Source organism: Panthera tigris, chromosome A3 (assembly GCF_018350195.1).
Source record: "Panthera tigris isolate Pti1 chromosome A3, P.tigris_Pti1_mat1.1, whole genome shotgun sequence".
Lineage (NCBI taxonomy): Eukaryota > Metazoa > Chordata > Mammalia > Carnivora > Felidae > Panthera > Panthera tigris.
The window spans coordinates 38246377-38262803 of record NC_056662.1 but is presented as its reverse complement, the minus strand read 5'-3'; the positions used below and the strand labels follow the sequence as shown (position 1 = coordinate 38262803).

The 16427-nt window shown below is 41.3% G+C and overlaps 1 protein-coding gene across 1 annotated transcript in view; it reads right to left on the bottom strand.

Annotated features, from left to right (window-relative positions):
- SPTLC3 (serine palmitoyltransferase long chain base subunit 3) overlaps positions 1-15758 on the bottom strand; it is a 131345-nt gene extending 115587 nt beyond the window's left edge. Inside the window, exon 1 of the mRNA XM_007086809.3 lies at positions 15354-15758. Within this exon, the coding sequence (XP_007086871.1) occupies positions 15354-15470 (117 nt within the window). The 5' untranslated portion in view covers positions 15471-15758. The remainder of the gene's footprint in view (positions 1-15353) is intronic.
- Between the last annotated feature and the right edge of the window lie 669 nt (positions 15759-16427).

Genomic DNA, 16427 nt, shown 5'->3' with positions numbered 1-16427 from the left:
TTGACCAATGGCAAGCATGGCGCCTTAAAGAAAATGCCAGAACCTCTTGCATAAACTAACAAACCAAATCCTGAGGTACATCAGTTGTGGGATTTTCCCTGGTGCCCCAAATTATTTGCAAGAGTTGGCAAAAGGTGTTAGTGCCAAGAGCTTCTATGGAGTTTGTTTTTGGTTCTATGATGTGAAACGCAGTGTTGTGTAGAGGTGCTAGAAACTGGAAGTGGACAGAGGTGTGTCTTGCTCTGGATTGGCCATTTTGAGGTCTTGGGCAAGTGATGACACTTATTTGAGTCTCAGTAGCCTATTGAGAAATGTGTCAATAAGATCTAGAAAATGAGATAACATGCTTCTCTAAGATCTGAGATCAGTTCTTCTAATATTATTCAAGTGTTTGAGACGATCTGGAGCCTAGTTTCTTTAAGAATAAATATCAAGTAGGTAACTGAGAAACATGCCATGTAAAGAGCCCAAGAGCTCCTACCGTGTCAGTGTCATTGCCTTGGACAAACTGAGAAAAGGAACTAAGACACGACTAGACTAGAAGAAAGTGCTCATGGTATGAAATGCTTGAAAATGAAGTTGAGATTGATAAAGGGCTCAGAAGAAGGTACTTTTGAAGAATACACATGCTATATAACATAAAGATGTGAAGACAAAGGAAATGATTTTAAAAGAAAGATTTATAGGAAGTTGTGCTGATGTACCATGTAAAATCACTTTGCTACCCAACTATGGATATCTAAGGTAGAAATTAACATTTTTTCAAGGCTTTTAGAATTTCATGGACTTCTTAAAAAAATTTATTAAAAGTGGCTCCCAAAGTTTACAGCACTTTTTTTCTTGTGAATTAAACTACTGAAGGACATATGCCCTGATTTTTTTCATTTCCCACGTGTTCTTGCAAGGAGCAGTTGATGGAGTTGTATGCACTATATTAGGGCTGGATCAGTCCTTTGAGACATTCTGGAACTTTCAGGTCAGAATGTCTGGGACTGTTGTTCAGCTCTGTCCTCATCATCCATGTGGCTTTGGTCTCATTATTTTTCTGAGCCCTTGTTTTTTCATCCCTATAGTGGGCCAGTAACAGTCATTCTGTCTACTTCACAGCATTGATGTGAGGGTCCAATAAGATCTTGGATACAGATGATTGTACAGTGATAAGGATCTGGGTAGCTGAAGGTTAAAAAGACAAAGAATTGGCTAAGTTTTTAAGAAATCATTGTCTTAATTTCAGGTTCCCCTGAAGCAGACCCTGAGTAAAGGATTCAAATGTAAGTTGCTTATTTAGAAGGTGACCTCAGGAAGCACTGGTAGAGAGGGGGATGGGACAGTGAAGGGAAGGAAACCAGTGAAGAGTGTGCTGTCAAGCCATTTACTACTGTGGGCAATTGGACCTCATTTCCAGATGGGGAAAGTGAGGCACAGAGGGATCATGCCACTTGTTCAAGGTCACAGATCTATGAACATGAAGCTGGAATTCAAGCCTACACAGTGCCAATGGGAAGCCCTCCTCCCAATCTCTATGTGATGATTCAGCTTATTAGGGCAGCCAGGCTGTGGGGTGTGGCAACAGGTTATGTGATGTTAGGAATCAGATGATCCTGGTTCCACTACTTACTAGACAAGTGAGTGATTGTCTGATCTCTTCAAACCTTGAATCCTTATATGTGAAATTTGAAAGCCTATTGTGAGGACTCACAATACTATTTCAAAAGCATAAACACATGTAGGGCCGAAAAGCATAAACCTCATGTGTGGTAGCAGTCATTCACTCTAGTTAATATTGATTTCTCTGACATGGTGTTCTCAGATATCTGCAAAAAAAGAAGCTTTTTAAGTATGCTTTTATTTTGGAAAACAGGAAAGGAGACACCTTTACTTCCTACATGAGACAAACGCAATTTTGTAATATCGATTTTAAGATGGAGGCTAGAGAATTTGAAATAGCAGATACCACTCAGAGTCATCAAATACTGTGGTCCGTATTTGTTTAACAGTGTGTGGTGGGCAGGGTCCTCACGTTGGTGTGACTTTGGAGGTAATCACTTAGCTTTGTTGACCTTCATTCCTCCATCTATAAGAAGACAAGGGATGGAGTGGAATTGTAGGAATTTCTAAACTAAATTCTCTTTCTGCCAGACGGATTATACTAAGGTCAAAAACAGAAAATTCCTCTTGATACCTTTGGAATTCTCTGTGTATGTACAACAGGGGAGTTTCTCTAGACAGCCTTCTGTTAGCCTTTCCTTTAATTAATGAGATGCCAATTTACACATTACTCACTTCTTTTTTAAGCCAGCATCCATCTTGGTATTTCAAGTGGAGGAATGAACATAGGGGTGATATTGTGCCCACACATGAATGGACTGGTTAGGGAACATGTAGACCCAGACCCAAGAGACAGGAATGCTTCTTTATCATTCGAAGGAACATATAGAAATACAACCCCACAATAGCTTATGCATGTTCAAGTAGTTAGTTTGAGCACATACAGGCAGCACTATCCTGAACAAAGAGGCATAAGATATACCTAATGGAATATCCAACACAAAGAAGAAAGTTGGTTTTTTGTTTGTTTTTTTGTTTGTTTCAGATTCCACGTCTTTTAAGAGGGAACAGACCTCCGTGTGACCAGACAGAGGGGCATCAGAAACAACTAGGTAACATCTGTTACCATGACTTCATGGGCCTCGGGTCAAAGACGTCCACCTTCTCAGAAGACCCCTGCCCCAAATTTTGCCCTTAAGAACCCTGACTTGTAAGCCAGCGAAGAGTTTGGGGTTTTTGAGCATTAGCTCCTTGTTCTACTGGGTGACACCACACCAATAAATCACCCATCTTCCTTCATGGCCAAAGCACCCTTGCAATTTTCCTTTGTGTGCTGCATACCAGGTGGATGGATTCTCATCTACTTTGGTTATATTTTATCCAGAGATTAAACTCACCAATGTTAAAGGGACAGTTTTATAACATCTTTCCACAGTCAAAACTATATTATGAAACATTTTCTAATAAAAACAATCAAAAGGCAGTGTAGGTCAAAATTCACTAAGTGGTGTAATTTAGATTTGTGCATTTCATAGTATATAGATTTTATCTCAAAGAAGAGGGGGAAATAGCTATAGACAAATATTGAAGCCACATGGTATGCATGCAAGAGGGTTTGAGATGAAGTGTACTGATTCTACATCTTTCTTTGAAATGCATAAAACTTAAGAATTGATAGATGGATGGATTGATGGATAGTCATGTAATAAACAAATATAGTAAAATGTTAATTATAGAATCTAGGTGGTAGGCATATGAGTATTTATAGTAGAACTCTTTTAATTTTTATGTGATTTTATAAATATTCACAATAAGACATTTGAGAAAAAGGCAATTATTTTTCTAGTGAAAAAAGCACCTGCGGCCAGTCTGCACTACTAACTAAAAGTTTAATCTTAGGCAAGTTCACTTAATTTTTGTATGATCAGTTGACTCATCTAAAAAAATGGGATAGAGTAAGAGTATTAGACTCATAAGGTATTTGTAAGGTTCTTAGCATGTAGTGTGATGGAAAAGTTTGTTAAATGAAATTTAAAAAGTCATCTCATATACAGGGACATTAGTGGGAGAACAGATTATACTGATTGTTTTTGACATTCAACTCTAAGAATGCAGAGTTTTATTAAAACCAGATGACAGGCTTATACACCCTGAGGTATTTGTCATTTTCTCTCTAACCCAGGTAAATTTCATCTCCTCCTAAGAGGTAGCAAGAATCATCAGGATGGGTCAATAATACTTAGTTTCTGTTTTCATTTCCTTCAAAAAATTCCACTTGCTTAAAGCATGCTCCCTGACCCCAGGCTCAGTGTATATGTAATATCCGGAAATCAGTATAAAAGCATGTAGCTACCTGGTCATATAAAATAATCTAGTGATTCGGTGATTTTCAAAAAGAGAACAGTAAATGGTAGTCATGTTCTCCATCAAAGGTTAGGAAACCTGTAAATTAATTAGTAAGCGGTTTACACTTTGAAATTTACAAAGAAGCCTGTGTGTCACATAAGTGGGGCTTTCCCCATCTTTTAAAGAACTAGGCATATGAACAGCAAAGGCAATTTAAATAACAAACAAAATAAGCTGAAATGAGAGTTCTTACTAACAGTAGATTAGCACAAATAGGTGGTCTTTACTCATTCCACAAATATCTTTGAGCACCTACAGGCTCTGATCTAGGTGCTGGGGGTTTAGTTATGAATAAGACAGAAATCTCTGCCCACATGGTGTTTACATTCTAGATGTTGAGGCAGACAAGAGACAGGAAATCAGTTAGTATGTACGTCTGTGCGCAGGCCATGCATGCATGTATGTGTGCGTGTGTGTGTGTGTGTGGACAGTGTTAAGGACTAAAGAAAACAATCAGGAAGGAAAGGGAGGAGGTGAGAAGGTTTGCAATTTTATTTTATTTTTATTTTTTTTTAAGTTTATTTTTATTTTTGAGACAGAGAGAGACAGAGCATGAATGGGGGAGGGGCAGAGAGAGAGGGAGACACAGAATCTGAAGCAGGCTCCAGGCTCTGAGCTATCAGCCCAGAGCCCGACGCAGGGCTCGAACTCACGGACCGCGAGATCGTGACCTGAGCTGAAGTCAGACGTTTAACCGACTGAGCCACCCAGGCGCCCCAAGGTTTGCAATTTTTTAGATAGAGTTGTGAGCTTACATCTCACAAAGAAGGTAACATTTGAATGAGGACTTGAGGGTAGGGAAGGTGCAGGCATGTGGACATCTGGGAAGTGCATATGGGAGAGGAGGTGTGAATGTTCCACATGGGAAGATGTGTGGCCTGTTTGCTCCAGTGTGGCTGGAAAAGATTAAGTACAGGGAAAAGAAGCATGAGGTGAGTCAGAGACGACCAAGCCATAGGCTCTTATGGTCATTTTAAGGATTTTGGCTTTTATTTTAGAGTAAAATTTGAGCCATGGAAAGGATTGGGCAGAAGAGTGACATCTCTGGATTTCATTTCAACAAGACCCCTCTGGCTGCTCTATTGAGAACAGTCTTGCTGGTGGTAGTAGAAGAGAAGGGAGAGGCAGAAGCAGACTATGGTAGTTTTAAAATATGTCCATGAATTCTTTGATATTCTTCCCATTGAGAATTGGTTGGGGAGGGGGGTCCCTTGGACCAGGTGGGCTTGCTTGTGACTATTTCAACCTATCGAGTAGGGTGGTAGTGAAACCGAACTCTGAGGCTAGGTTATAAAAGGCCATGAGATTTCTACTCCATTTACTACAAAACACTCTTAAAGCCCTCCCTGCCAGTGAGACCACATTGGCAATTCCTTCTTGTCCTTTTTTTCAGCCATTCCAGCCCACATGTCAGACATGGGAGTGAAGAAGCCATGTTGGAGACAAATCCTTCTGGCCCAGCTATTCCAGATCCAGTCAGTAGAGTCATCCCAACTGAGGGCCCAGACATCATGGAGCAGGAAAGAGATGTCCCATTGTATAATTTTTGAATTCTTGACCAGTAGAATCCATGAGTATAATAAAATGACTATTGTTTAATGTAACTATGTGTTGGGATGGATGATTATGCAACAATAGATAACTGGGGCACAGAGAGAAGAGATGAGCCTCCTACAACAATGTGGGTAAGAAATAATGGTGGCTGAACTAGGGTAGTTGCTGTGGAGAGGTGAGAAGTAGATTCTGGATATATTGTAGAAGTCGGATCATGTATTTGCTGACTGATTGAATGGCAAGTGAAAGAGAAAAGTCATGAGTGATGCTAGGGTTTTGGGTTTTAGCCACTGGAAGGGCAGAGGTACCATTTACTGGGATGGGAAAGACTATAAGGGAACAGGTTTGAAGGTGGAGGGTGGAAGTCTCAGGAACTCAGTTTTGGACATGGTAAGTTGGAGATGCCTTTTGATGATCCAAGTGGAAAGTCGGTGGTTGGGAATGACATAGATACACACACACATACACAATCATAAGACAAGATCAGATCATTGTGAAAGAAATGTAGTCAGAAAAGAGAAGGGGTGGAAGAACTGAGCCTTGGGTCACTCCATTGTTTAAAGGTCAAGGAGATAAAGAGAATCCAGGAATGGAAACTAGAAAGGAATAATTAGTGATATAGGAGTATTGTATTGTAGAAGCCAAGAAGAATGTGCTTTAAGGAGGAGGGGCTGATTACTTGGGTCAAATGCTGCTGACAGGCCAAGTAAAATGGGTCCTGAGAAGCCACCATTGGATGATGGAATTTGAGGGTTTAAGACTATCATTTATTGAGCACCTATAATATGCCAGGCATTGTATTGAACATTCTTATAATAGCAGTAGAGGAGAAAGAGATGGCTGCAGGCTAACTTCAATAGATGATAGCTATCATTTATTGAGTATCTATTGTATATCTGATAGTTAAGGGGAGACTTACATATGCGATCTCACTTAATCCTCACCATTGCCTTGTGGGGTATGGATCAGGGACGTGAAGCCGCCCAATGTGGCACAGCTAGTAAGGGTCAGAGCTGGGACTCAAACCCAATTCTATCTGATGTTGAAGCTCTCGGTCTTTCTGCTATCATTCCTCCTGAAGTGGTTTCCTGGGAAATCCTGGTGAAAAGCCACCAGAAAAGAAATATCTTTCTAACTTCAAGTTAAGTTTTGCTCAAGGTTTTTAGGGAGGATTTAAAAATGGTTTTCTAGTAAAAAAGTATGAATGCGCTGTAGAGTAACTTGCAAAATTCTAATATAAATTTTCTAAGTAAATAAATAACACGTGTGGGGGCTTGTCACCTGAGTGGCTTTGGATTACATGTGTTTTTCTCTCTTTGGTGAATCAACTTGTGAATTCATTACCCTGTCTCCCCTGGAGAGGTTGATTTGCTGGTTATTCTGGTTGGGTTGTGAGGGCAGATATAGCCTAATTAACAAAGGCACTCCAGGCTGAGGTTCTTAACCTGGAGATTTGAGAAAGTCAGGGAAGGCATGAATTCTCTACCTGGAAAACTTTGGGACTATGGACATATTTGTTTCTCCACAGGAAGTATCTATCAGCTTCTCAAAAGGATCCTTGACTTCCAAAAGGCTAAGCCCCACATGGCAGAGAAAGACCATCAAGTATAACTTGTAGTTATGAGGATAATCATGATTTTCACTCAATCCTTTTCTTGGGCAACTTTTGAAGGCCCAGTTATGTCATATCTAGAGAACACTAATGGTGACCAGGCCTTATGATTGCATTGTCTAACAAAAGGTTTGTGGGTCACTTCCTACGAAGCCTGAGGAATGAGATTTGACCAGTAAAATATTGTCAGTTCTCTGACATTTTGATGGACACCTTGGTACATAATATTTGGTCAGGAAAATCAAGTATATGTGGTTGGTCATAATTGTTCCTCAAACTTGCACATCCCAGGACCAAGTGTTAACAACTCAGGAAAATGAAGATGTGAGATTCCTCTATTGCTTTTTAAAAATATATAGTCTAAGTTAAGAAAAGCCAAATTCCCTGAGCCATTTTCCTGAATATATATGAGAAAATATCACTCAATTAATGACCTCTTATTTTTATCATCCTATTTGCTTATAGTTCCGAGGTTATAGATTTGTGGCTGGTAGCAATGTTTCCTTTAAATCCATGCTATTTGAATTTTTAGATTAGATGCCAATATTTAAAAATCAGCAGATCCCACCAGCCCCCCCACCCCGCCAGGCACCTCTCCCCAGCCCATTTGGATTTCCAGCTTCTTTTGAAACTCTTGAGGCAGCAGGATTCAGATTGGCTATGTGATGTAGATTGGGCACAATGCTGAATACTTCTCAGAGCTATGCTTATAGTGTTGTTTTTTAAATGGTTAATCTAAATTTCGAATTTGTTTCTAATTTAGTGGCAACAGCTCCTTCTCACATGAATTTATAGGTTGGTATACTTTAGAATTCCAAAAAAACTACATCAGTTCAGGCCTACTGAGACAAATGTGACAATACTTAGTGAAAAGATTAAGTGTATTTAAAAATAAATGTAGTTGATTCTTTGCAAGTAATTAGGTTAATATCAATCTATCGCTAGTAGTATTTTCAAAGGGAGAGTTTTTCTAGGACACCTTAACAAATAGACAAAATTAATTTTATATGGCCGATATTAAATATACTTAATTAAAAACATGTATTATTTTAATTAATAAAAACATCTGCACCTGAGCACACATGCTCCTCTGAGTCAGCTCTTTCTTTGTAGATAATGCAGTAAATTACAGGCCTCCTCAGGTTAAATAATTACACTCCAGATTTGGCAGCATTCAAATGATTGTGCTTTTGCATTGGTGATATTTGAGTTTATTGTATTTGGTATTTGGCTATGCCAGCGAGACACTGATCTTAAAGCATACAGCCATTATTTCAAAACACAAGCCAAACAAAAGTGTACAGTTTAGGGAAAGTCATCTTTGCCACAGATTAAATGCAATGGATGGCCCAGACGAGCTCTTCCCTCAAAAGGCAATATGCCAGTACTTTTGCAAATGGTTACTAAGTGAGATTGCAGAGTGATTTTTCTGGGCATTTTAAGAAATAGAATATTCACGTGTTCATTTATCTACTGCTGCTTAACAAACCACAGTTAAAACCTTGTATGTTTGCTCAGGAATCTATAATTTGGGCAGGGCTCAGCTCAACACATCACTACTGCATGAGGTATCAATAGGAGCAGATAGACACCAGAGCTAGAGGACCCACTTCCAACATAGGTTACTCACACAGTAGACAAGCCTGTGCCACATCTTAGCCAGGGGCACGACAAGGATACTTGGTTTCTCTCTACTTGGGCTTCTCTTTGGGGCTGCTTGGGCTTCCTCCAAGCATGGTGGCTGGGTTCCAAGAGCAAGTATTCCAAGAAGACTGAGATCAAGCCAGAGGCTTCTTGTAACTTAGTCTCAGAAGTTCCAGATTATCCCCTCTGTCTCATGCTATTGGCCAAGTAAGTTATTAGGTGTAGCCCAGACTCAAACCTCTCAATGAGAAATATCCCAAAGAATTTGTAACTATCCTCCATCTATCACATCACATGTCCAATATGTCACTATTAGCAGGAAATGCCTATTCAAGGTGGCCATGTGTCCTGGAAGAAAGCTTCTGAATATCAAATTATTCCAAGGCTCCATCTGGGGTTCAGTCTGAGTCCATATTACTCAGAGTCACATGGATTGATTTTCTTTAAAATCAGAGTTGTTTAAAGTGAAGTATGGGGGTGGGGTGGGTCACTGATGTAGTGTATCCATAAGTGGATTATGTTGCATATTGAAAGCTCTGGTATATGACAGTTTGGTGCCATTTGGTGATAAGCTCATATATTCATTAAGAACAATAAAAGCAAACAAGCAAAACAATCCATAATACCTTTAACTCACATTGATCTTGCCTGTCAAGACTGAGGTAAATTAGCTTTTGCTGTAGAAGGAGGTATGAATCCCATTTCTATTAATGTCTTGCGGTTAGAGAGGCAGTGTGGACTAAGGACTTGGATTCTAAAATTAGACAAACCTAGAGTTTCCAAAGCTAGAGCTGATACTTGTGAGCTGATGACCATGCCATGACATACATCTTTTGTTTTCTCTACTGCCAGCCACAGTAGGAGGTTCTGTTTATGTTGCTTAAGAGCATAATCTAGTCTTTTATGATTAGGCTGAAGATAATCCATAAGCCCTGTTCTAGAAGTCACCAGATATAAAACCTACACAGCCTGAGAAAACCACATCTGATCAAGCCAATTTTCTTCTCAAAACTGCCTCATTACAAATATATATGGCTATACACTTTTGTTGCTCTGTCTCTTGCATTCTGATGATTTCTTCCTGCAAGCACCTATACCTCAGTTTGAGGGCTTTCTCTGGTCATACGTACTCAGGCTAGAAGTGCTCTGTGGTTAATGTTCCTCCGAGCATCCCTCAACTGATGATGGACAGGACTTCACTGATATATACCTCTTTTTCTTGTGACTTAGTTGGGGCAACTTCAAGGCATATTCTACATCATCACTGAGTTGTCCCCCCAAATCTGAGCCCTAGTTGCCCACAGTGGTAACCTGTTCATGAATGTATTTTCTTCCTTGTCTTCTGTGTCTCACTTAACCATTCCCCTAATTCCTGGGTTCACCTCTCAAATAAAATAAATTACTTGCACTCAAATCCTTATGCCTAGGTCTGTTTCTTAGAGCATGTAAATTAAGACAAAGATATTTTATGATCTTATTCTGCCTACTTTTACAGGCTTAGTACTGCTTATCTCCATTAAACATCCTAAACTTAGTCCCATTAACCCAGCCTCCCAAGACCAAACGCATCTTGATGTTTGTCTTGATGTTTTGTATCTTTTTAAGACCATTTCCCTTTGTTAGAATGCCTTTTCATGACTGTGTTCCTGGCTACTCTGCCTTTAGGAGTCAGTCCAAGAGTGGCTTCTTTGACTTCCTATCCTGGGTCAGATGCCCCCTCCTCTGTACTCCCAAATATGGATCATATACCTCTGCTCTGACACACTGTTTCCAAAGATGGTCACAAAAATTCCTCCAATATCCACAACCTTTTGCAAGCTCACCCCATTAAGAAGCAGACCCCATTTCCCTTCCCCTTTCATCTGGACAGGCCTTGTGACTAACTTTGACAACAGAATGTGGCAAAAATGAGCCTAAGCCTTACAAGGACTTGCCGTTTCCATTTTCATTCTCTTGGAAGCCAGCCTTCATGTAAAGAAGCTTGAGCTACTCTGTAGATACTGAGAGATCACATGGAGAGATTATCCTTGTGAAGGAGACACAAGATGTCCCAGACAACAGTCAGTATCATGGTCTCAGTGGGTCCATATTGAATGCTCATTAAACACCATATGGAGCCCAGACAGCCATTCCTACCAAGCCTTGCCTGAATTCCTAGCCCACAGAAATCAACATCAGTTGTTTAAAATGATTGAATTTTGGGGTAATTGTTAGACAGCAATGGAAAAACTACAATATCTATTATAGAACTTGTCATTAAATACCATAATTACTTATTTACTTGTCTGTCACATTTGTGAGCTACTATAAATGGAGACAATTTTCATCTTAATAGCTGTGACACCTGACCTATGGGAATGCTTTACAATGGCGAGCCTAGGAAAAAATGAGGCTTCTTAAGGAGATCACAGAGAAACCTTGTCACACTGGAGATTTTTTAAAGGAAATGAGTACCAAAAAACAAAAGGTTCTAGAGAATGATTGTGGAAGACAAGAGTGGATGAAAATTCAGAGCAATTGCAAGGGACCTCCAAAATGTGTATTAGAATTCTTCTAATAATTGGTGAGATTATTGACCTCTGTTTCAATCCATATGCAGCCTAGGTCGGCCCCACAGTCACAAGTATTTATGAGGGCCTGTCAGGCAGTTATCACTCTGTGCAATTAAACTGTACATCATGGTTCTCACTCTCCGGAAGAAGTTTACTGTAACAGAAAAGCAGATGTACCAACACATTGTGGGCTGCAGGAGGATATGAAAAGGTGGGGAGGACAAAAGGCTCAGATTCAATGGTTTTAGACCTAGGCAGGATTTCCATGAATCCGCTTCATCTTTTCCCTTCACGTAGTGTTTACCGAGTACCGCCTGGGCATGGCACTCCCTCTCCCTCTTATGCTGAAGCCTCGCCAAATTGAGAGGAGTTTCTCACATGTTCCACACTCTGTCATGCCTCATAGCCTTTGCTCTTTCCCCCTTCCTTCCTGGAATGATTTATGACCCAGGCTTCCATGCCCTTCACCTAGCAATGCTTGTATTCGTCTCTGGAGCTCCTCCCCCTTCTTTTCCTCATCCCGTCCCCAGGAAGAAACCCCCCATTTGCTCTGCCATTTCAAATGTCTCCGGATTCAGTGTGAGTCCTCCCTGCTCTGCAAAGCCATCACTGACCACCCCAACCTGGGGTTTCCTAGAATGTGGCGGAAACGGAACTGGCTTTGGAGCAACATGAATTTGGGTTCAAATCCTGGCTGTGCCGCTTGTGATTCTGCACAAGCTCTTTAATCTCTCACGTTTCCTCATCTGCAAACTGGGCATGATGCTCCCACTTCATAAGGCTGTAATGAGGGTATGGGAGATCGCTACATAAAGTGTTTAGCTGAGTCCTGGTATGTAACACACCAGTGATACATGTTATTTTCTTCCTCCTCTCTGAACTTCTGGCATTTAATATCTGCACCACTCATTTGTCCTCAAATCATAGTTATTTTGTGACAGCTCCTGTCCTGTACCATCATTTAACTTAATGTTATTCCTTGCTCAATTTTAATATATGCTTCCTCCTAATATCTAAAATATAACTTTTTATATCTTTATATGTCCCAAGAACAACAGATTCTTAATAAATATCAGTGCATGAATGAATAGACAGTGGAGTGGTGGCTGCCTCTTAGGGCTTTCTATAGTACACTTTGTAAAGTACAGCATTCCATGTTAAGAGCTCACTCAATTAGAATAACTCTAATTTCAGGGTTTGTTTTTTTTTTTTTTTCCAGGAAAGGAATGATTAGGGAAAAGTTCAACACTTTTCCTTATCCTACTGGATCAGTGTAACAGAGGAAAATGAAGACCCCATCCCATGAAAAGATAACTCGGAGGCAATGCAGTATTGAGAACAATGAAGACACCAAGACTACCCCTCCAGCTCCAGGCTTTTTTTTTTTTTTTTAATATGCATGTATGACCAGATCAGGGATAATGAGTGAGAATGAAAGAGCAATTATGTGAAGAGTAATCCCCAATTGATTACATGGGAATTAAGTAAGCTGATAGTAAATATCAAGTTTGGATTAAGATATTAAGGGCCCTCCCGTCATTTAGATGGAAACAGTCGTGAGGAGGGAGAACAAATCCTCTATGACTGACTGAGGATCCATCTGTCAGAAGTAAGGGGTAGGATGACATATTATAAGTGAACGAATAAATGGACTTAATCAGGGATGAAAACCAAGGATCAGTGCACCCTCAGGACATACGAGATTTAAAGAGAAGACAACACAAAATAGGGCCAAGCTCCAAAAAACCTCCAGAAAGGAACTCTAGAAGTTTTCTAGACAGGTGTCTGCTCCCTTGCTAGTCTTGAGGTTGCGGTAGTGAGCTGCACTCCATTGTGAGGCTGGCAAAGCCATGCTACACTGGAGCAAAGAGCAGGAGGGTTCTTGAGAGAGTGCCTCACAGTGATTTCAATATGCTTTTTTATGCCAAAGGACCCTTTGTTCAGAGTCTTATAGAGTCCCACGATACATAAAAGAAACAGAGGTATTGCTGTATGATTGCAAAGAAGCAAGAAGAGAAAGGGTGAGGGGATCTTGGAAGATGATAATATCTTGGATCCCGCTTCCTAGGACCTTATGCTTGGCAGAACATGTTGGGAAAACCACTGGCCCAGGATATCTATAAGCCTTTATGAATTACTCTTGTCAACTGGCAAGGTTTTTGGCTAAGATCCAGTTGGTTAAAGCCTTCCAAAGCAAAATGTACTAAAACTAGAGACTAAAGATCATGTAGTAAAGATGACTTCATCCCCCTCGAGGGGAAAACAGGCCTTTGTCTGCTTTACTACACCAAAATCTCAGCAGGGTTTATTCTTTCTGGAAAATATTCTTCAAGTCATAACTGAGACTCTCAGTGGAAGCCAATTTCAATTTAGTAACACCTAAATATATCTGAACCAACAGGTTCTGGATGGCTCTTCAGAATGAGCTGTTAGAAGAGACAAGAGCAGCCCTCATATTTCCTAAGAGAGGCCTTGATGTCCGAGGATATTTTCAGTCTTACAGGACGGTTTAATAATGAATCCTTGGGATCTTGAGTTTCATCCTAACTTAAGAGTGAATGTAACCATTGAGTTAAGTTTCTAACCTCAGACACTAGAAGGGTAGTTACAAAATCAAGAGAAAGTAAAGAGACAGAAGAAGGGCTTTGAAGGCCTTTCTGCCAAATGAGAGCCCTCAGGGTCATACTGGCTGAGAGTGTAAGTAGGTTTGTGGCCAGTGTTCCCGGCATGTCAGGAGTGTAGAGCGTCTTGGGTGGTTAGTAGTCTGAATCAACACTTACTGACAAACAAATGGCGGACACTATCATGACTGTCCTCATGGGAAAGATAGGAATTGAATGTTTTCTCTTCACATTGCAGTAGGTTTCAGATACTCAGCTGAGAGAGACCAGACCTGAGGTTTTTGGTGGACACTTCAAAGCCGAGGGTAATGCCTATTGTTAAGAGGGGGACACATTTTGGGACCACTGCCTTTTCACACATGCTCCAGGCTCCAGAGTGCCCCTCCCCATCCATGTCTTTCAACTGGAAGCATGAATTTAATTCACTGAGAGGTGGACTGGCCCCCAGCCTGCTTTTCCTGTCCTGTGATCTTAGAACAATCTGACCTTTTCCCTGGGTGGATGCTGGTTCCTAGGGGATGGATGTGTAATGCAGGACAGCAGGGGTTCCCCGCCCAGCTCCACATTTCCTAAGAGTGAAGGCACATGTTTGGCTATGCTAATTTGCTCCTGATGCAGGTGAGCTCACCCCTAGCTGCTTTAGCAGAGAAGGAAGGAAAGATGCCTTTTCACAGGTACCTTATATACCTAGGCTCCCTCTTTGAATGTGCTGACAACATTTTCTTAAGTTCGTCTTCCTCCTCAGTAACATCCCCATCAAACATTCTGTCAGAGCAAGAGCCAAAAACAGAAAAAAAAAAAAGTATCAAATGGGAAAACAATGAAATGCCTGTTTTGTTCCTGTGTGCAGTGAGCAACAATAAGCCACACTTTCTGAAGTGTCTCAGAAAGGAATGCCTGTGATGTTCTTTCAAAGAAGGACTCTGGCCCCAAACCAAGCTGTAAGCCATGACAATGCTCCACTAAACACCAAAAAGAATTCGCCTTTCAGCCAGAGAGGCATTTCTCATGTACTGGGGGAAAATGCCACCCACACCACGTCACCTCAGCACATTTACTGTCACTCCCCTCTTCCTGCTGAAGCCAGAGGAACGTAGCACACTGTGACTGTTGGGTGGACTGAAACTCAGCTGAGGAGTCTGAGCTCTGGGAACTCTGCCCCCTAAGATGTGCTCCCGGAAAGCAGGAGTCTAGGAGGTGTGTTTGTATTTTAGGGAGTTTACGGCTCTTGGGTCCTCTCTCCTACAGAAAGAGCTTCTCCCCTTCGTCCCCACCTAAACTTTCCCCGTAGCCAGGCATTTGAAGTTAGCTGAAGTGTCAAAACACTTTGTAAAAAGGCCATTGAGTCAGGAGGGCTTCACCGCGCCTGGGCAAGTTCAAGTCCTTCAGAGGAAAAGGGGAGGGATCGCCTCTTACCTGGGCTTCTTTCACTATTCCATTTTTCGTGCAGTTTCCACTTTGCAGGCTGTCGCTCTGTTTCCTGTGATTGTGCAGATTCCCATTGCAGACAGCACCACCTCCAGGATTAGCCATTTGTGTGAAATGATGGAATCCAGCCGGTTTTCGTCCAGAGGTTCTAGGCAAGCTTTAGTTTTGAAGTTGGTGAGGGAATGAGAGAGGAAGCACTTTGGGCTGAGTCCCTGAAGGAATCCTACCGATCAGGCTTTCCAGAAGAAGAGCAACAGCCTATCTTTGGGGCAGATCTTTGAAACAAAAAACAAGTGGTTACCTTTACACTCCTCCTCCGCTCAGAATGTGACCTTCAGGACAACAAACCTGCTTTTGAAACTAGAAAGGAGATTGTCCATGCTGGCTCCTTGGGGGGGGGGAGCTGAGGAAATCTGGAAACTGCAAAACCCAGAGGCAACTGCGAGGAGGCCGGCTGAGGGGGTGGAGCATCTTTTAAAGACACACACACACACACACACACACACACACAGCACAGTCAAGGTCTCCTATGTGCAGTCAGTTTCGAATTTACGTCTACCCCCACCCCTCCCTCCTGCATCTAATTACAACTTTTGGTTGTAGACCAAGCTCAAGGTCAACATTCACCCCCCCCCCCCCCCACAAAACAACACTCAGCAGTGGTTGCCTGGGCTAGCAAGAAGGAGAGGAGAATGGGAAGTTACTGTTTCACTAGCACTGAGGTTTTTAGCTGGTTCCATGGATGGCGGTGATGGTTGCACAACAGTGTGAATGTACTTAATGCCACTGAACTTTACACTTCAAAACGGTTAAGATGGTAAGTTTTGTGTGATGTGGCACACAATAATACATGATACAAAATGGCAAAAATAATAATAATGTTCAGAACCCGTCTGATGTTAAAGCCAGTGATGACACGAGGGGTATTGGCTCATCCAGAATTCCAGTGACACGAATCTGGGAGACAGAATATTTGGTTTCTGGTTAAGGCTGTGTTACTTTACCATGTGACTTCAGGAGAGCCATTTGCCCTCTTTTTGCCTCATTTCTTCACGTGTACAA